The sequence below is a fragment of the Herpailurus yagouaroundi genome, unplaced genomic scaffold (assembly GCF_014898765.1).
Source record: "Herpailurus yagouaroundi ecotype Mexico unplaced genomic scaffold, PumYag 161, whole genome shotgun sequence".
NCBI classification, from domain to species: Eukaryota; Metazoa; Chordata; class Mammalia; order Carnivora; family Felidae; genus Herpailurus; species Herpailurus yagouaroundi.
Window position 1 is genome coordinate 12,133,954 of NW_024412402.1, and position 20,136 is coordinate 12,154,089.

The 20,136-nt window shown below is 50.5% G+C and overlaps 1 protein-coding gene across 2 annotated transcripts in view; it reads left to right on the forward strand.

The window, feature by feature from the left end:
• Positions 1 to 20,136, forward strand: part of POU2F3 (POU class 2 homeobox 3) — a 78,759-nt gene that overhangs the window by 48,326 nt on the left and 10,297 nt on the right. For both annotated transcript variants that reach the window (XM_040483323.1, XM_040483324.1), the window contains exons 4-9: positions 10,502 to 10,606; positions 11,810 to 11,912; positions 14,705 to 14,787; positions 17,139 to 17,321; positions 17,749 to 17,890; positions 19,535 to 19,671. In XM_040483323.1, coding sequence (XP_040339257.1) covers positions 10,502 to 10,606; positions 11,810 to 11,912; positions 14,705 to 14,787; positions 17,139 to 17,321; positions 17,749 to 17,890; positions 19,535 to 19,671 — 753 coding nt within the window. The remainder of the gene's footprint in view (positions 1 to 10,501; positions 10,607 to 11,809; positions 11,913 to 14,704; positions 14,788 to 17,138; positions 17,322 to 17,748; positions 17,891 to 19,534; positions 19,672 to 20,136) is intronic.

Genomic DNA, 20,136 nt, shown 5'->3' on the forward strand with positions numbered 1-20,136 from the left:
GAAAAGAAAAGAAAAGAAAAGAAAAGAAAAGAAAAGAAAAAAGGAAGGAAGGAAGGGAAAGAAAGAAAAAGAAAAGGAAAGAAAAAGAGAAAGAAAGAAAAGAAAAAGAAAAAAGCAACTAGGGACTATATAGTGCTGCAGCCAACAGAGGCCAAACACTTGCTACCCCCAAGGGCATGATTGCTTTTAAGAGGAGTTCACAGTTACGACTTGAGTCATTGACTAAATTATCTTTCAAGTACTCTTTAAGGGAAAGTAGAGATATATACATTACCTTTTAGTAAGATCTCTAGTCAAAATGAAACCAATATATCTCTATCCCAAGCTGCAATAAAAGTCTTTGGAGCTGCAAGGGATAGGTTTTGGGACTGAAATCTGCTTATCTGGAGGGAGGATATCCTAGGGATTTTAAAGATGTGTTGAATTTTTGTTTTTAAGTTTAGTTACTTAATTTGAGAGAGAGTGCAAGCAGGGGAAGGGCAGACAGAGAGGAAGAGAGAGGTGAGTCACCAGCAGACTCTACGCTATCAGCACAGAGCCCGATGCAGGGCTCGAGCCCACAAACTGTGAGATCATGACCTGAGCCAAGATCAAGAGTCGGAAGCTTAACCGACTGAGCCACCCAGGCGCCCCAAGATGTGTTGAATTTTAAAGCAGAGGACTCGGGTTCAGACCCTGGGCCTCCTGCTAGCCAGCTATGTACTTGGGGAAAATCTACCTCTCATGAACTTTGTTTTCTTCAACTGTAGAATGGAAAGACCATCACCTGCCTCTTCATCTTATGGGGATATTCTGAAACTCAACCAAAATTGTATGCTTGAAAGTGCTTTGTAAACTGTAGAACATCACAGAAAGTTCTAAGGTCTGTAGGCCACATCCCAGGTGTTGCCTGCTGGCATAGACAGTGACTCAAGAAGTAGGGAGAGAAGGAGATTGGGTTATTTTTGCTATTATTATTTTTAACTATTGTTATTGCTAAACATGCACGTGTGCACACACACGCACATACAGCAATATCTGTATGTATGTTTATTAACATCATGTGCCCCTTAACTTCTCAAGAGTCCCTCTGCCCAGGAGAAAGAAGGAGCCCTACAACTAACTTTAACACCTCGTAAGCTAAAAAGTTCTATACGGATATGTGACATTTTGAGTGCTTACTGTTTTTAACCTTTCTTTTTTTTTCTAAGTTTATTTTTGAGAGAGAGAAAGAGACCGACAGAGTGCGAGTGGGGGAGAGGGAGAGAGAGGGAGACACAGAATCTGAAGCAGGCTCCAGGCTCAGGGCTGTCATCACAGGGCCCAACGTGGGGCTCAAACTCACGAACCAGGAGATCATGACCTGAGACGAAGTCAGACGCGTAACTGATTGAGCTACCCGGGCGCTCCTTAATCTGTTTTTTTTTTTTTTGTTTTTTTTTTTCATTTAAAATTCATAATTAGCTTTTTTTTTTTTAATTTTTTTTCAACGTTTATTTATTTCTGGGACAGAGAGAGACAGAGCATGAACGGGGGAGGGGCAGAGAGAGAGGGAGACACAGAATCGGAAACAGGCTCCAGGCTCTGAGCATTAGCCCAGAGCCTGACTCGGGGCTCGAACTCACTGACCGCGAGATCGTGACATGGCTGAAGTCGGACGCTTAACCGACTGCGCCACCCAAGCGCCCCCATAATTAGCTTTTAAAAAATTAAACATTGCCAAACTGTGCACGCCTTCTGGAAACCCAAACCCTCTCCGCTCCGGCTATTGTGAGCAGTTGGGTTGGCCGTGGCCTTTCAGATACCAGTCTGGGTTCGCTCTTTCAGGCCCGCAGGCATTCACCAGGGGATTCCTTTGTTACAAAGGATAAAGCTTCAAGGGTGGAAATATATGTTCTGTCCTAAAATCTCTCCGTTTTGTCTCCTCTGCCTCATCCTTGCTGTTTTGGCCTTGGGCGCATATATCCCTATCAGCTCTTACCTGGACTGTTGCCATCAACAGCTTCTTAATCAGCGGCCCTGCTTGCGGTTTACCCACTTCAGACCCGTATCCCACACCGCCGTCGGCGTAACTGAGCTGAACAAAAGTCTCTCCGTGCTATTCCCCTTTCCTCTGGTGACACTTTGCCCCCAGAGTCCGTCGTCCAAACTCCTCTGCATGGTGTGCGGGGCTTCCAGGGGCCCTGGCTGCTCGTCCAGGCCTTCCTCTCCGCACCCCCATGCGGCAGCAACGTCGCCGGACTGCTGGTTGCTCTCGTCCTCTGCAACTTTGGACGAGCCGTTCCCACTTCCTGACATGCCCTTCCGTGCCTTCCCTTGGGGAGCCCCCTTCACCGTTCAGGGCTGCTCAGAAGGACTTTTCTTCTGTGGGGCTCTCCTTACCTCGCTCGCCTTCCTCTGGCCGTGCTGTGCCCTGCCACGGTGAGTCACGATCTTTCCGTGCCACCACGATGCGTGCTGGTGATTGCTGTAAGCATTGCGTGGTTGCTGTTTACTTTTCGTGTCCTGTCTCCTGATTAACCCAGCAGGCCCCCGTTCATCTTCGTGCCTCTAGTTCCCCCTTGGTATACAGTAGGTGCATACTAAATTCTCGTTGAACTAAACTGACCTGGGAAGAGGACCCTTATGGGACAGGAAACCTCTGTGTTTCAAGCATGCCACGTGGAAGACCAGCTACTCCATGCTGTCAGAGCAGACCCAGTGTTGGAAGGCCACGAGGGGTGCCTCAGTTTATCTGGAGTTCCACAGCGGTTCAAGACACGAGGCCCTCGGTCTTGCTAGAACACTGTTCTCAAAGGTAAAAATCACCGGGGCGACTGGGTGGCTCAGTCAGCTGAGCGTCTGACTCTTGGTTTTGGCTCAGGTCATGATCTCACCATTCGTGAGTTCTAGCCCCGCGTGGGACCCTGGGCACTGACCTCGAAGCCTGCTTGGGATTCTCTCTCTCCCCCACTCCCTCTCTGCCCCTCCCCTGCTCATGTTCTCTCTGTCTCACTCAAAATAAATAAACAAACTTAAAAAAAAATAAAAGGTAAAAATTACCAGGGAAACCCATTTACTTACACTGGTAACCCATGCTCCAACTTTCAGGGGCAGGCTTCCAGGTCACAGGCAGTCACCCAGGAAATGCCAAGGAGAATCCCTTTCATACTTGTTGCAAACTTTACGTTCAATAACTATGTAAGCCCCACATGCACATAAAAGTCCCAGGCCACCCTTGTGAAAATGTTTACACCAACCACATACCAATGTGAAAACAACATGGAACTTAGAGGAGGTAGGGGTCCACAGGGACATTTTCGGATGGGAAATTCTGGGGGGAGGCCAACGGGGCTCCCCCCCCCCCCCCCCCCCCCCCCCCCCCCCCGCCCCCCCCCCTGGAGGCGAATGACCCAAGTAGAAAGTCATGCTGCACTCTTCCTGGCTGTATGATGTCAGCTCTCCTGATCGTTCCCGCATCTGTAAAAACGTTTGATAAGATTATTGGCCTCATGGAATTATCATGAAGGATAAATGATGATATATTTGCAAGTGCTTTTGGATCTCTAAAGTGCTACAAAAATATTATGTTCTCTCTTTCTGGAGCTGATGCTCTTGTTCGCCTACCCCACTTAGCTTCCTGATAATGAGGGAGGGAAATGAGCAAATATCAAGCCCCTGGAGTGAATTCCTGCAGGGGAGAGTCAAGGAAATGCAGAATACTGGGTCCCAAGCCAAGTACTATGTTATCATATCTAGTCAATTGTGCTCTATCTGGACATGAACCTTAGTCTGTGTAGTAATGAAGAACTCTGAACGGGGACTTTTCTTTTGATGAAATCTCATTAGAGCAGTGGGATTAGGGTTGCTACTGAGTTATGACCAGGAAATGTAGGAAACAATATTTTGAGCGATAAAAACACGAGACCGAGCCATGCGGCCGTGCAATGGAATGGACGGAATAGTGTGTGGGGAGTTAGGAGACCTGTCCTCATGGGCCCTGGGTCTCCGGGCCGGGCTTGCCTGCCACTCTAGGTCTGTGGCCCTGAGCAAGTTGGTCTGCCCCTCCTTGGGCTTCAGGAGTCATAGCTGTGAAATGAACGGTTTGGTCCAGGTGCTAGCTGCATTTCCTTCCAGTTCTGATGGGGAAGGAAGGGAACCAACACTTGTTGAATGTCTGCCACGTAGCTGGCACGGTGTGCACCGTGAAGAGTCTATGACTCTGTGAATCCATCACTCTCAGGTGAGACTTAGGTTTACGTAGAACTATGGAGTCACATAGACTTGGACCGGAATCTCATCTCTATTATTTACCTGCAGTCTGACCTCAGGCAGGTTTGTTAATATCTACAAGCCTCAATCTCTTTTGTCATCTGTGAAATGGGGCTGGTGAGACAGTCAGCATACTTTCTGCTCCCAAGTCTGCTCCTGCTCTCTTTTATGCATTATAAATTTCTTAAGTAGATTCCATCTAGTCTCCTTTTCTCCTTTTGTCTAGGCCTAGAGAACCAAATGAAATAAGTTAAAATATTAGATCATGCAACCAGGGGTGCCTGGGTGGCTCAGCCGGCTAAATGCCTGACTCCTGATTTCGGCTCGGGACACGATCTTGACGTTCGTGAGTTCGAGCCCCGCATCGGGCTTCACGCCGTCAGCACGGAGCCTGCTTGGGATTCTCTGTCTCTCTCCCTCTTTGCCCCTCCCCTGCTTGTGCTCTCTCTCTCTCTCTCTCTCTCAAAATAAATAAATTTTTAAAAAAAGATCATGCCACTAGTTAGAAGCAGGGATGGGACCGAAAGTCAGAACTCCTGGTTGCTCCTGAGCCTTGCACTTGCTTCCTGGTTGTCTTTTTCTTTTTCTTTTCTTTTCTTTTTCCTTTCGTTTCTTTTCTTTCCTTTTTTTTTTCTTTCTTTCCTCCTTTCTTTCTTTCTTTTTTTCTTCTTTCTTTCTTTCTTTCTTTCTTTCTTTTTTTCTTCTTTCTTTCTTTCTTTCTTTCTTTCTTTTTTTCTTTCTTTTTTTCTTCTTTCTTTCTTTCTTTCTTTCTTTCTTTCTTTCTTTCTTTCTTTCTTTCTCTTTTTCTAAATCATCTGCTCTGAAAAGGACAGCAAAGTCCTTCCATGATAGGCAGCCCAGGTGTATGCAGAAGAAGCCAGTGTGATGCCAAACTGCATTCACTCACCAGACACTTCCCAAGAATAGCCACTGGGCTCAGGAACCAACGTGCTCAGCACTTCTTCCCCCCACTGCACCTCCTACCTCCTGCCGTTTCACTTCTTTGGGGGCAGAACAGCTCTCTGTGTGGGCAAATCAAGAGTTGTGCGGAACTCCTCTCAAGACAGTAGTAGCTCTGGGCTCTTCTCTACCAGGTGGCCTACTAGGAGAGCCAGAAGGGTGTGATTCGAAGGGGATCAGGGTCAGAAAAAAAGAGAGCCTCCATCAACCCACCAGAAGGGAACATGGCGGGCATCTCGGGAAGGCTTTGAAGGAAGGTAGAGCGTGACGTCGTTCAAGTCCTGGCCACCAAGCAACATTTGTGAGGATGCGTCCTCCGTAGGGACGCGGCCCCTTCCCAGAGTTTTTAAACTTGAATGCATGGACTTATGTGCCAGAGGGAGAAGAAAAGTTTTATAGGCTTAAAATGATGGGGTTTTTCACGCATGTGTCAGCACTAGCAATGCTATGTCTTAAGAACTGAAGCCAAAGCATTAAATAACATGACTGATAAGCGTGTTGCATTTCCAGAGTCGGTGCAAGCCAGAAAAACAAGGATGCCTCTTTGAAAAGTTCCTTTTCAGGAGGTAGCAACCCCAAGTGGCCCCGGCTTCCTGAGGGGCTACTAGTTTATTCAAGGGTCCCCTGTCTCTTCTCTTCCTTTGTCTAGAAGTTTGATGCGGGCAGGGAGAAGATCCCAGTGTCCCTGGGCAAAGGTGCCTCGAAGCTGGTCTGTCATTGCTCTGACTGGAAACCTGGGTGAGGCCATCTCCCCAGGCACTTCCCGGAGGCATCTGAAGGCAGGAGTCTTGGACTCCCAGGGAACAACCAAGAACCACAGAAAGAGGAGAGTTTCCCAAGCGAAAATGCAAGCCAACATCTCCCGGGGGACTCTCAGCCCTGTTCACCTGAGATGAGTTACTTGCCTGCCCCATTCTACCACTGGAAATATATTTTTAGGATCTTTTCATGAGCAACATGTTCGCTGCCAACCCTTTATAGATCAGTTACAAAACAGAAACTCTCCTTACTGCTAGGAGAAGTGTAGAAGGGGGGGGGGAGAAAGAAAAAAAAAATCCTGCCTGTAATTGAAGGCAGGTTGGGAGATGTTCATGCTTTGAAATTCTCCTTCTTGTGAAATGTTTATGAAACACTTTCCACAAACGAGTTATGCAACCAGGACAACAGCTTTGATCGTTTTCATCGCCAGTGATCTGTTCATTAGTGTGGGGCTGCTTCCCCGAGAGAGAGAACCATGTGAAAATGTCATGGGTGGGGCTAAGGAGGAGTACCCCAGCACCCTTGTGCCCCATCACATGACCCCAAAACATGGTTCATAAGGAGGTCCGTGGGTCTGTCTGAGCCAGAACACCACCTTTTCCATCGCCTACGGTCAATGCTGTCTCCCACCCCTGGGAAGTTGATAGTATTGTTTTGTAGAAAGGGAACCGGGGGGAAATCAGAGGGTCATTCCCTTAAGGGTCTTGGCCAGTGTCTTGTTATGTAACTTTATCCCCATCTCTAAAACTCTCTGGGCCTCCATGAGATGGGAAGGCAAATACTTGTCCCCACACCCCTGGCTGGGAGTGTGAAGCCGAGTAAGGAACGTATGAAGGCTTCCAGCCCCTCCGAGGGGGCTCTCTCCTCGCGGAATGAGGATACTGCTTTCTCAAGCAGGTGATGTCAGGGAGTTCATTGGGATTAGAAAAGATAATCACCCATGATGACTTTTTACCTCCCTGGTCACTGCCCAAGACTCAGTGTAACACCTGTACACAGCACAGTGGGTGGAGAAAATCCTGAGCGAACAAACCTTGTCTAGCAGATGGACGGGACGGTCAGTGGCTATGACAGGGCCGAGCCCTCTGGGTGGCCCGTGTCCCCAGGGATTAGTCCATCCCAAGCAGGGCCTGCAGAGATATCCCTTTGCGTGAGAAGAACCACCAAAGGGACTCTGGAGACAGTCTTCATGATTCCAGGCAGGCTGTGGGTTTGATTGGGTTTTCACAAGTACAGGGGAAAGTGGATTTTCGTCCAATTTGCCTCCGGTTCTCACATTAGAAGTCAATGGGATTCCAACAGAAGTCTCTCTATCTCATCTTCCAGATCCACAGCCAACACCCAGTTGCCTGGAAAGGCTCCAATCTTTTCCATTCGACAGCAGTGAAAGGGATTTTTTTGATTTGGGAAGGACTTTGTTTCTTAATTTCTTAGTTTCTTCACCCGAGAACTCTTAAGAGAATTGCCGAAGGAGGCTGTTAAGAGCCGCTAACGTATCTTCCTCCCTTCCTCTCTTTCTGAGACCCACCCACCAAAGCAGAGACTTCTAGAATCTGTCACCGACAAAGAAATCACCTTTACTGTCTTTTAACCTGGTTTGTATAGGACTCTCTTCCTTGGGGGGTTACTGTCAGCAGCTCGCACCCATAGGCTAATGAAATATGAGAAATGAAAGAGTGAAATGCCGCCAAAGCAAAAAGTCACAACAATGACACACGGGGCTGTCAGAACGCCCCAGACGAACACCCAGAGGAATTTCCTGCTATCAGTCGCTTCATTTTTAGAACTGGGAGGTCAGCTGTGCCCCTCAACGAGTTTGGAGGGCAATTGATCCGGGAAGCAGATGAAAGGGTGAGTTTTCTTTTATGATGGCGCTGGTTTCTGAAATTAAGCGTTGCAGGAAGACCTGGCAGTGATTCTAACAGATAGCACCCAGGTTGGAGGCAAAGCACATGTTTTCAAGCTCTGTCATAGCTGCACCTTCTTATCTCCATTGCGCATAATGAGTCTATAAAGGAACCCTGCCACTTGCCTCCGAGCTGGAGCCCCGCCAAGCTGCCCGCGGTGGTTCTACCCAGCGTGGCTTTGGCTCCAATTTTCCATGTTCTCCCTCTGTCCCCCTTCCTCCATCCTGCCTCACCTATCCCCGCACTGGGAGAGGGATGCACCGGGGCAGGAGCGGGGGGGATCTACAAAGGAGACGTGGCCCCCAAAAGGCTTTGCTTAACTAAAATCTCTTCGAACAAACCTTAAGGGTGGTGGTGGTGGTGGTGGTTTTAAATAAGTAGTTGTATCATCTATTTCTGGCTTTTTAAAAACCTGCTAACAAATGTTTCCCCAGAATCGAGGATGTGAAAACTCTTAATTTCTAGGGGAAGAAAGTAGGACACCAGAGCTTCTTAGACGGAGATGCCAAGCCTGGGTGGGAAGAACCGAGGGACCCTGGGGCTAGCGATTGGGGCCGTCTTGGCAATCCCTCCCGGCTGGCCGTGTCTTTAGAGTTTTCACAAAGTCTCAACCCTCTGCCCCCACTGTCCTACTTCCTGTCTCTCTCCCTTCCTCTTCTCTGCTTCCAGTGCCCCAGAATAAGTCTCCTTAGGTGAGAGAAGAGAGGAATGATTTGTAAAGACTGTCCCTGAAAGAAGCATCCTCTTCCCAATTTTGGTGGCACCAGCCCTTGTTGGTGCCCTTTTAGGTCTGCTTTAGAACACCGCAGCAACCTGGGCTAGCCAAGTCTGCCAAACGCACTATGGAACTGGAAACTTGTGATTCCATTTTAGGACTGGAAGAGAGAAGAATCCTATAGAATCATCAAACAGATGGAGAAACTGAGTCTCGTACAGGCTAAAAGATTGCTCAGGGTTACGTAGTAAGTTCAAGTCAGGGTGAGGACTTAGACACAAGGTCTAGCTCCCTGTTCAACGTTTTCCTGACTGTATCCCCCTGGAGTCTATGGAGAAATGGGTTCTGTTTGTGTCTTTTAGGTAACTAACTTGCATTAATTCCCAGTATGTGCAAGGTACCATATTTAGGACATTAGCTCTTTCCTCGGTCTCTGATATCATCAGTAGGATCTGCCTAGCTCATCAACCAAAGGGAGTTCTTTCTTTAGTGATCTAAAGATTCATTTCACAACAATGAAGCATAAATATAGCCATTGGTCTGAACGTTTTACTTGGATTAAGTTAATACAGGAGTGATTCCAGGATGTCTGTGACATCCCCAGTGTAAACCAAGAAAATGGTTTAAGCCAGGACGTCTATGGCCAAGAATTTCCATCAGAGGGTCTCCCTAATGTCTTTTAAAAGGTATAGTCTAGATCCTATGCTCTTTGTCATATTATATGAATTCAGAGTCACTTGGCTCCCCCTGCCCCAGTGGACTTCCTGAAAAGCCGCAAGAGTATAGTTCTCTGGATGGGCCCAAATAGTGCACCCATCCAGCCCTGCCCTTGGACACCCGAGAGCCCCACAGGTGGGTGATTGGTGCTGTCATCCAAGACAGCACTGGATGAGACAGCACTAGCCTCTCTCACTGGAGAGAGGCTAGAGAGGTTTTAGAAGCCATCACAGCCCCCTCGGGCTGCCCCTGCAGTAGTGACTATGAGGGAGACGTGTCCCCACCTGTAGGGAGACCGGCAAAGACTATCATCAGAGCCGCATGGGTGCAGAGGGCTGACTGCAGAGGCAGCTCACCACGCAGAAGATAGATAATTGTGGAAAACAAGGGGAAGAGAGAGGGGAAGCTGGCTCCCAGACTTTGGGATTTTGTGGACCAGGAAAATAAACAAACAGTATGGGGAAAACTGGTAAAGGGTTGCCTTTTTTTTTTTTCCACTTTTAAGGTGGGGAGTTTTTAAAATACCATTTAGAAAAAATTTTTTTATGTTTATTTAGTTTTGAGAGAGAGAGAGAGAGAGAGAGAGAGAGAGAGAGAAATAGCATGAGCGGGGGGAGCGGGGCAGAGAAGGAGGGAGACACAGAACCCGAACCAGGCTCCAGGCTGTGAGCTGTCAGCACAGAGCCCGACACGGGGCTCAAACCACAAGTGGTGAGTTGAAGTTGGTCGCTTAACCCACTGAGCCATCCAGGTGCCCCTTAAAATACCGTTTAGAATCAGCATCATGTCACAAAAGAAATTCTAACCTCTCCCCCCAAGAAAAAAGGAAGAACGCCATCTCCGAATTTAAAAAAAATGTTTCAAGTCCCTGCAATATCCTTCTTTTTTTCCCGTTTCAACGAGGAAGCGCGTAAACTGCACCGTGGGCCTGCACAGCCCACAGAATGTGCTGAGGAACCATGGATCTCTGTGAACCCCCCTCCTGCAGACTCTGAGTCCAGAGTGCCATTTCCCTGTCTCTTACCAGCTGCCCTGGGCTGAGGTGCACACACAGGCAGGCACATCAAGCCCCGGCCCTGTAGCTACTGTAGGCACGGAGCTAGCTCCTTACTCTCGGGGCTGGTCACTAATCCGCCTTGACCTTCTCTACGTTTCTGTTTCTGCCTGCCTGGGGAGGCCCCGCACTGATGCTCTCCTGTCTCCACTTACACAGATTAAAACTGAGGACCTCAGTGACTCCTTGCAGCAGACCCTCTCGCATCGGCCATGTCACCTGAGTCAAGGACCTGCCGTGATGCCTGGAAACCAAATGTCTGGGGTAAGTGCCAGCCTGATGCTGGGGAGCCCTGATAGTCTCAGTGGGCCGGGGAGTTGAAGTCAAGCCTTCTCCAAAATGCTTGACCTCTAGACCTGGCTCTCGGTGAATTCGTGGTCCGAAAAGCCCCCTGTAGGGAGTGTGACCGAGGGATTCGGGCCTGGGGTGGAGGTGGGATTCCATAGGGGAAGCCCGGCTGCCTCTACCTGTCTGGGACCAAAAGGAGCCGGCCTGGCCACAACAATGGACTTAGCGGCTGTGGAGCGGGCCCCCATTTCAGGGGACCCTATTGCGACAACCATGGCTAGAGATATAGAGCATTTCTGTCTCCAGTGAGCCCACTCTCCTCCCTCGAGGTTTTGCACCGAAGCCAAAGTAGAACAGAGTGTCGTGCGGGGAAGAGGAGGCACCCTGAAAAAGTAACAGCAAACGTCAGAGAGGGCGGATGTCCATGTGGCGAGCCCCTCTCTTGGTCTGGATCACCTGGGGAAGAAATGCCACCCCTTCCCTGGAAACACTTAAGACCGGAACGTGTACCCATTCCTTCACTTCCTCACTCAGCAGGGGTTTACCACCTCTTCGTGTACAGACCTAAGCACAGCCCTCGTGGGGCACAGAGCCCTGAGGATCTCGATCGCCCACGTATCGGAACCGCTGTCTCCCTTTTGAGGGCTGGTGGGAGGAGTCCAGGGGCAGTGGCCTTTCTGCCACATCAGATCGGTTGTGTTAAGAAATAATAACTTACTCCTCCTTCCAGGAAAAGCTCAGGCCCAGGAAATGGCCAAGACGTGGCTTTTAGCACAGTCGAGTGGCATGAGATTAAAGAAACAGAGTCAGACGATCGGGATTTCATGTCATTTCTAGGGTAAACCTCTGAGAGCCGGGTAACACTGAGCCTGTGCCTTCGACGTTTACCGTCTACTTGGGAGACAAGACTGACACGCACGAAAGTTAAACAACAAGGCAAAGTTTAAGTACACTAGGCTGAGAGGCACTGCTTGGCTGAGTGCAGGAGCTGTAACAATGCCAGCATTAATGGAATCGCTACTACGTGCCAGGCACTTGAGCTACACAGAGACATAAGGCAAGGTCACTGCCAACAAACTCTCAGAGTCTGGAGCCCCACGGGACAGATGGGCAGCAGGCAGATGGAGCCGGCACCCCCAGCGTGTAAATTCGGCGATTTATGTGTCTCCCCATGTGCAGGACATGACCTCCCTCCATCCGCTCCAGCAGCTCGTGCTGGTTCCTGGCCACCTCCAGTCCGTATCCCAGTTCCTGCTATCCCAGACCCAATCTGGGCAACAAGGTAAGAACTCGGGCGTTTTCCACATCGATCAAGTCCAGCAAAGTGCTGCTGTGGCTTGCTGGATAAAGGAGTCCAAGTGTGGGGCATGGGTGAGTGGCTCACTCCTCTGGCATTGAGACCCGGGGAAGGGAGCCTGGCATTGCCCCCGCCAGGCTGAGAGTCCTCTGCTTTTCCCTCTCATCTTCCTCAGCTTCACGGCCAGTAGAGACTGAGGTGCAAGGTGGCAAGGAGCTGGGGGCGGAGGGGAGCACAGGAAGGAAGAGCTCCTTGGGACATGCAGTGCAGACAAGTCCCAGTTCCTTGGAAATCTTTCAGGACTGATTCAGACTTTCACCTCCAGGAAGCCGGCCTTGACTCTGCTTGGGTAGAGCAGCAGTGCCACCCTCAGGCGGGAGAAGGGGTTTTCAGGTTTTCTTTGGCACGGAAATTACTACCAGAGACTGGCTCCTGGGCCAAGAGCAAACAGATTAGAATATTCATGATGATAGCTGGTATTTCTTGAACGTGATTTGCCAGGAGCCCTGATGAGTGATTTTCCTGGCATTTTTCAAAATAACCTTGTGTGGTAGATAGTCATAGTGTGTCTCTGGTGACATAAGAAAAGTCCGGAAGTTTGCCCGAAACCTGTGTTCCTGGCCATTGACCTGCACTGCCTGCCCACCGCCCCCCTCTCTCTGGTCTCCACTGACTAGGGCCAAAGTGACAGAAGAAGTAGGAGTTTGCCACCTGTGTACAAATCCCAGGTAGAGGCTTTGGAAACCCAGAATCCAAACAACGTGCAACTCTGCCTTCCATCCCTAACACCTGCCTAAATTACAGTCCCTACCCCTAGGTTCTGAGGCATCTCAGAGTATTTTTATGATGATGACTGAGAACATACTTGAGCCTTTAAGTACTTATTTTAGCTAAACAACATATATCACATTCCTAGGTAACAGCTAATTCCCTTCTGTTTTAAAAGATAGTGACGTGAGGGGCGCCTGGATGGCTCAGTTGGTTAAGTGTCCGACTTCGGCCTAGGTCACCATCTTCTTGTTCCTGAGTTCAAGCTCTGCGTCGAGCTCTGTGCTGACAGCTAGGAGCCTGGAGCCTGCTTCAGATTCTCTCTCGCTCTCTCTCTCTCTCTCTCTCCCTCCCTCCCTCCCTCCCTCTCTGCCCCCTCCCGCTTGCGCTTTGTCTCTCAAAAAATATAAACATTAGAAAAAATTTTTATTTTTTTAATTTTATTTTTAATTTTTTTAACGTTTATTTATTTTTGAGACAGAGAGAGACAGAGCATGAACGGGGGAGGGTCAGAGAGAGAGAGAGAGACATGAATCTGAAACAGACTCCAGGCTCTGAGCCGTCAGCACAGAGCCTGATGCGGGGCTCGAACTCACAGACCGCGAGATCATGCCCTGAGCCGAAGTCGGAGGCTTAACCGACTGAGCCACCCAGGCGCCCCTAGAAAAAAAAATTTCAAAGACAGTGAGGTGAAAATGGCCCAGAGGTAGACATATAACCAGTGAGGTCAGTGTATGATGCAGGGCAAAATAAACAAACAAAAAATTTTCTGAAGGCAGAAAACTCATTGGTTAAAAAAAATTCTTCTTCTTTTTTTTTTTTTTTAAATCACTTACTGGCTGTGTGTCCTTGGGAAACTTCACCTAACCTCTCTGAATAAAAACGGAGCAAAATAAAATAAAATGGAAAAACAGTAAGAAATAGAAAAATAGTAAAATTCTACCTCACAAGGTTATTGAGGGCTATTCCAAATAATGCATATAAAAAGGCTTCGTGTATTTCAAAACGCAGTATAAATGTTAGATTACTATTAGCATTTAAGCCTCTGACTCCTGGCTCGGAGCTCCTTATGAGAGATTTTTGTTTACTTTAATAAGGAAAAATTAAGCCCTGACTTTTATAGACTGAGGAGCGTAAAGGTCAGCTTCCACAGATGCCGTACATCAGTGACCTGGAGCTGCTTAGGGACCCCAGAGACCCCAAGGTTCTGGTCTGTGCTGAGTGGTTGGGGTGACCCGGCCCATTGTTCTGGTAGCTCAATGGCTTCATTCCCGCAGCGACAGTGAGAGCTCCTGGCTGAGGACCTTCCTAGAGGGAGGCCACTCTCATGACCACCAGTCAGGCAGAGCCCTTCATGGGCTGTTTTCCTGGAGAGGGAAGGAGAAAGCGGTCCTCAGACACTACAACGAGCAGGTGGAGGCCATGCCACCAGACAGAGTTTCCAGAGGCTTGGCCCCTGGTCTTCCCTCCTCTCTCAGCTCTTCCTCCCAAGTAGAAAAAATGTCCTCGTTCTGCCAAGAGCCTCTGGCCAGCCATGTGCCGCCTTTTGGGGCTCTCTGGCCCCATCTATGTGGCCTGGCATATTTGCAGATTTGCCCAGGTTTTTGTGGCTGTCTGCAGGCAAAATGGAGCTCCCCGGCCCCTCCGTTCCAGCTGCTTTTCCTTCCCTGTTGGATTTCTTCAGCCTACTTAGCAGCTCCCAGAGCAGGCTGGCCTTGACCTCCTTAGCCCGTGCAGCACCATTCCAGGCAGGCGGGCGGGCAAGCCGGAGGACTGGTTTGCGGATGGCTGTTTACCTGCTTATCCGTGTCTCGTTCGCCTCCACCTGCGTGTGGCAATGCCTGGCAGTCCCGTGGGGGCCCTTTGCACAGGGCTCGGGGTGGGTTGAGGGACCTGACGAGGTAGCAGAGGGTGGGGACGGTTATCTCGGTCCCGAAGCTGTGGAGCGTGTCCTTCAGACGGCCTGGATTTTATTTTGTTTGTTCCTTTGTCCCTCCCCTTCCACTCAGGTCTGCAGCCAAATCTTCTCCCCTTTCCGCAGCAACAGAGCTCTCTCCTCCTCCCGCAGACCGGGCCTGGCCTGGCGTCCCAGGTAAACAACCACATTCTTCCTGTCTCCCCCTGAGAATGCCTCAGCTCTGGACAGAGCTGCTCACCAGTGTTCCCCCACCCCCTCGATGCTGCACTTAACGCCACTGGGAAGAGGGGCTAGCGAGGGATTATCCCTGTTCACACACGAGGAATCCAAGCCACGGCCAGGAGAAACGATCAAACCAGCATCACCAACAGCCCCAGGACTGGAGCCCAGAGATCTCAGCTCCCAGGCTGTCCCGCTCAGCAGCGCGGGTCCTCCACACCAGCCCTGGTTTCGCTCACTCCTCTTAGGACCATCCAGGTCCTAAGGAGGGCTGACTTTCAGGGATGCCACGGCGACCGCCAGCCCTGCCCGGGTCCTCTCAAGCCCCAAGGAGGAGACCAGAGTCCCCACCAGGCCACAGTCTCTCACCTCTGGGTCCCTGTCAAGACCCACTATCCTCGACCACCTCCTGCAGTGCACTTGTGCGGGTCAGGAGGTCCGAGACCGGCGCGAGGGGCTGTTAACAGAGCTGCCGTGTTGCCACACGGTACCTGTTTGCCAATTACAAGGAGCCACCTCTTCCTCTGGCTGGACGTGGCCTCTTTCTAGGTGTGTGGCTCGCTAAGAGCAGCAGGAGCTGTCTGGTAGGTGCCTCTCCTCCCCTCATCTGGGTGCCCCCATGCACAGCTGCAGGAGATGGCTCTGCAGAGACAGATTACAGGGCCCCACTGGCCCTTCTGTGTGCGAAGATCCCCACGGATCACTAAGGGCCCTGACTCTAGAGGGCTAGAGTGTCCACTGAAGACATCAGGAAGGGGAGAGGGTGCCATCTAGTGGCTAATAGGAAGGGGGCCACTGGAATCCTAAACTCACTCTCTCCTGGGGACTCGGAATGTCATCATAGACTTACATCTGGAAGAGATCTTATAGAGGCCTGAGATCAACTCTCATATCTTACGACATGAGAATCCAAGGGGCCGTTCAGGAGGTTATTAAGATGGTCCAGGGCAGCGGTAATGAGGGACTGGCTCAGGGTTGTGACAATAAGAGTAGAGAGGGAAGGGCAAACGAGGACCTGTTTGGGGAAGACGAACGAATGCAATTTGGCCTCTCGTTGGATATGAGAGGAAGGGAGAAGAAGGTCTAGCAAAGAGCTCAAGAAGTATTTGTTAAAGAACAAAGGAATCGATGAGAAGGAAGTCTCAAAGAGAGCTGAAGATTTCCACCCCCATCCTGCAAAACAGGACCAAACCCATAAGGCTCCAAATCATTCTGTTCTAAAAGATCCTTTGCCAGGGTCCTCTCACCTTCCTCATCCCGAGGCTGCCCATCTGAATTGTAAATCTGCAGGTCTCGGAAGAGAGAAGGAGGAAAGTTCACCTCAATCTAGGAAAACGGTAAACTGGGAAGGAGAAAGACAAGGGCAGATATAGGCAGTGCTGTCCACGTGGGCAGTGGCTCCTGGACGGGACACAATGCCTGGACCCCTCGGTCTGGGTTCCAGAGCTTGTGCTATGGTGGATGTCTTCAGGAGGGGGATTCAATCCAACCCCAAAAGGGCGCCACATGAACTCTAGGTTTTAGAGCCCATTTTTCTATGAAAATGAACTAAAGGAAGACTATGTCCTGACAACATTAAATGAGATCAACGTATTAGCACAGGAATACCTTTGATTTAGAAACAAAAAACACAGGACGCTTGCCCCGCTCAGTCGGTGGAACATGCGACTCTTGATCTCGGGGTCACGAGTTCAAGCCCCACATTGGGTGTAGGGATTACTGAAAAATTAAATAAATAAACTTAAAACAAAAACAAAACAAAACGAAACACACCCAAACAACACTCTCGTGAAAGAAAATGATGGGTTCGAAAGTAAAATGGCAGTCATAAGGGTTTAAATTTTTCTGGAAGGTCCATCAATATAACAAGTCTCGGATGTCCTCTGTTATCTTCAGTTAATGCCTGTTAAACACCTCAGTTACTTTGCTTTGTGGAAAAGAACAGGCAAGGCCAACAACCTTTTCCTTGTCCCATTCTGAGACTTGCTTTTGGAATCTTAGTAAACAACCCCGCTAGCTCCTTTTACGGCGGAAAATTGAAAGAAGGAAGTTACCTGCCCAGAGTCAAACAATGAGTCATAGACTAAAACCCAAGAAGGCCACCTCCCTGTCCTGCAGTCCTGTGTCTGCCCCAGCTATTCTAGCTATTTGCTATCCCTTTGTAGAAACTCAAATTTTCACTTCCACGCCCCTGAAAAAAATAGGAATCAAGCGCGCCCAGACATCTGTCGCCTTCTAAGCACACAATAGAAAGTGCCATTTGATCTGTGCCATTGTGGATCTGTTTGGCATGTGTTCCCTTTTAGGCAATTGGGCGCCCCGGGCTGCCGGGATCTTCTTTAGACCCCCATCTGGAAGCGTCCCCACATCTCCCAGCGCCGAAGCATCTACCCAGCTCTGGAGGGGCTGATGAGCCCAGTGACCTGGAAGAGCTAGAGAAGTTTGCCAAGACCTTCAAGCAGAGGCGCATTAAGCTGGGTTTCACACAGGTTTGGTTTGCGGGGAGCTAGAAGGGATTGGGTTGAGCGAGCGGAGACGGGGCTTCCCAAGTGTACATTTGAGGAGCGGCCGGACGTTCAATGTGTTTGGGGCAAGCCCACGTGTCCCTGTGTTCCCTGAGAACAGGGCACAGTTTCTATTGGTAAGGGAACTGGGGGACACTGCTGGGAAACGGGTGGGAGGAATGAGAGCCAGACAAGGGGTTGGGCATATGGGCACGGCCCTCTCCGAGTCTGGGGAGGGAAATGAACCAAAGTCTCCCTCTTAGAGGGAAAAAACCTGGAAAGGAGTCACAGTCACGGGTGGGTGCTTGAAGGTTCTGTCCGTGCATGATGGGCGCCAGGATGGTGGGGAATGTGGACAAAGAAGAGAAGGAGCCCGTCCCTCCGGCTTCTCCCTCTCGGTCCCCACATGCAGGGAGATGTGGGGCTGGCGATGGGAAAACTGTACGGTAATGACTTCAGCCAGACCACCATCTCGCGATTTGAGGCCCTCAACCTGAGCTTCAAGAACATGTGCAAGCTCAAGCCACTGCTGGAGAAATGGCTGCACGATGCAGGTAGGCATCCGGGACTCAAGGGTGGACGGTGCCCCAGAGGACTCTGCAGAGAAGGGGCTGGTGACTTGTCTGAGTTGAGGCTTTAGGCCGTCAGTGTGTAAGACCCCTTCTCCTCCTGGGCCTGGAACCACCTGAGAAATAAGATACAGGAGACAGACAAGGGGAGAGGGAAATGTCCGCTTCGTTGCTGAGAGGGCCCCTTGAAAGAAATGGCTTCGGGTCTGTGGCCATGAAGACTTGGCCCCCTTCCCTTGTCCACCCTACGGCCACCCAGCCACCTGGGGACGGCTCACCAGAGACAAAGTTTGGGTCTGCAAACTTACTCACCTTGCGCTCTGGACCCCTTCTAGGTTGGGAAGATAGGGGAATGGGTTCTCTAGGATCTCCTGGGGGAGCCGGGAAGGCAAGAGTCACAACACAAGCCCTCTGTCTGGCTAACCTCGAGCCGGTCTCCAGAGGGCAGGGAGTCACCGTGAGCAAGACTAGTGGGGAAAGTCCTACAGCAGGAGCAGGGTCCGCAGGATCCTGTCAGCCGGGTGACCTGGGAGGCATTCCAGGAGGTCAAGGGCGCAAGCCAAGGGCAAGATGTTTGGAATACTGAATGGAGGAGGTTGGTGTCTGGGGACGGTGGGTGACAGGGTTCTTACCAGGACACCATCAACACATTGGACCGGAGAATTCTTGGTTGGAAGAGGCTGTCCTGTGAATTATAGGGCATTTAGCAGCATCCTTAGTCTCTACCCCCCGGGTGCCAGCAGCACCTGCCGCCTGCTGAGACATACAAAAATGTCTCCAGATATCCCAAATGTCCCCTGGGGGAGCAGTCATGGTGCAAAACCGCCCCAGCTGAGAACCACTGGTGTAGGCAGAGAGGGAAGGCTCTAGTCAGGAGACACATGTTGACGAGTACTTCCTGTGCAGAGGAAGGAAAGGGTGGGATGGGCAGTCAAGGGGGTCAGTCACCCCCTCAGAAGTCCCTCCACGAGGAAACATGGAAGGTCAAGGAAGCTGTCCCCAACGACTTGTCCCTTCGTCAGCTTTCTTCAGGGCACTGAAGTGACAGAGACGATCAGAGGGTCTTAGGATCTTTGGGAAGAGACCTTACGGGTCGTTTCTAGTGCGTCCCCCCTACCTGATGCCTGAATCCTTCCTGTGGGGTATATCTGCCCACCGATCATACAGCCTCGGCTCCAACACTTGCCCTGAAAAGAAAGTGACATCAGCACCAACATTCTGCCACCAAGTGCCATTGCTTTTAGCTCAAAACACCAGTTCCCATTTTACTGAGCATCCATATCCAAGCATCCTTATAAAAGACAGACTCATGAGAGTCCCTTGTAGGAGCCCTGCCTGCACCCACTCACACCCACACATGCCGCTGATGTCTGAGTGTCCTTGAACCGTGACCGCAAACACTGGAGCATTGGCGTGGGAGTCGCGGAAGACCTTTGCCCAGAGCAATGAGGACAAGCAGGGTTCTTGGCCTGTTCTGGTTCCCCTTCCGGGAGGAGGGGGCTGGTCCCAAAAGAGCCACTGCAGAGCCTACTGGGCAGCATTGGTGGATCTCAAGGCCATTGACACGGAGCCTCAACTGGCCATGCATTCTCTTCTCTGAGCTTCCTTTGTCTTTCCACCTCTGGACAGAAACCTCTCCATCGGACCCCTCGGGGAGCACCCCCAGCTCTTTCCCCACCCTCAGTGAAGTGTTTGGTAGGAAGAGGAAGAAACGGACCAGCATCGAGACCAATATCCGCCTGACTCTGGAGAAGAGATTTCAAGATGTGAGCGGTTCCTCCGGGTGGGAACGGGTGGGCTGATGTGCAGAGTTGGATGAGCGGACACACTCAGGCCCCTCGGTACCACACCTGCCCTGGGAAAGGGTCAGAAAGCAAGCCCAGGCACCCTCTCCAGGCACCCATGTGTCCCAGGGAGAGGGCGCCTTCGTCTTGGGTTTCAGGAACTTCTTCCCCCGCTGACTCTTCTTGCCCTGACATTTTTTAAGGGCCCATTGTCCCTCTCACCGGGAGATTTAAAGAATGGGATATAGGGGGACGCCTGGGTGCCTCAGCTGGGTAAACATCCAACTTCGAATCAGGTCATGATCTCCCAGTCCATGAGTTCGAGCCCCACGTCAGGCTCTGTGCTGACAGCTGGAGCCCGGAGCCTGCTTCTTATTCTGTGTCTCCCTTTCTCTCCGCCCTACCCCTGCTTGCACTCTGTCTCTCTCTCTCTCTCTGTCAAAAATA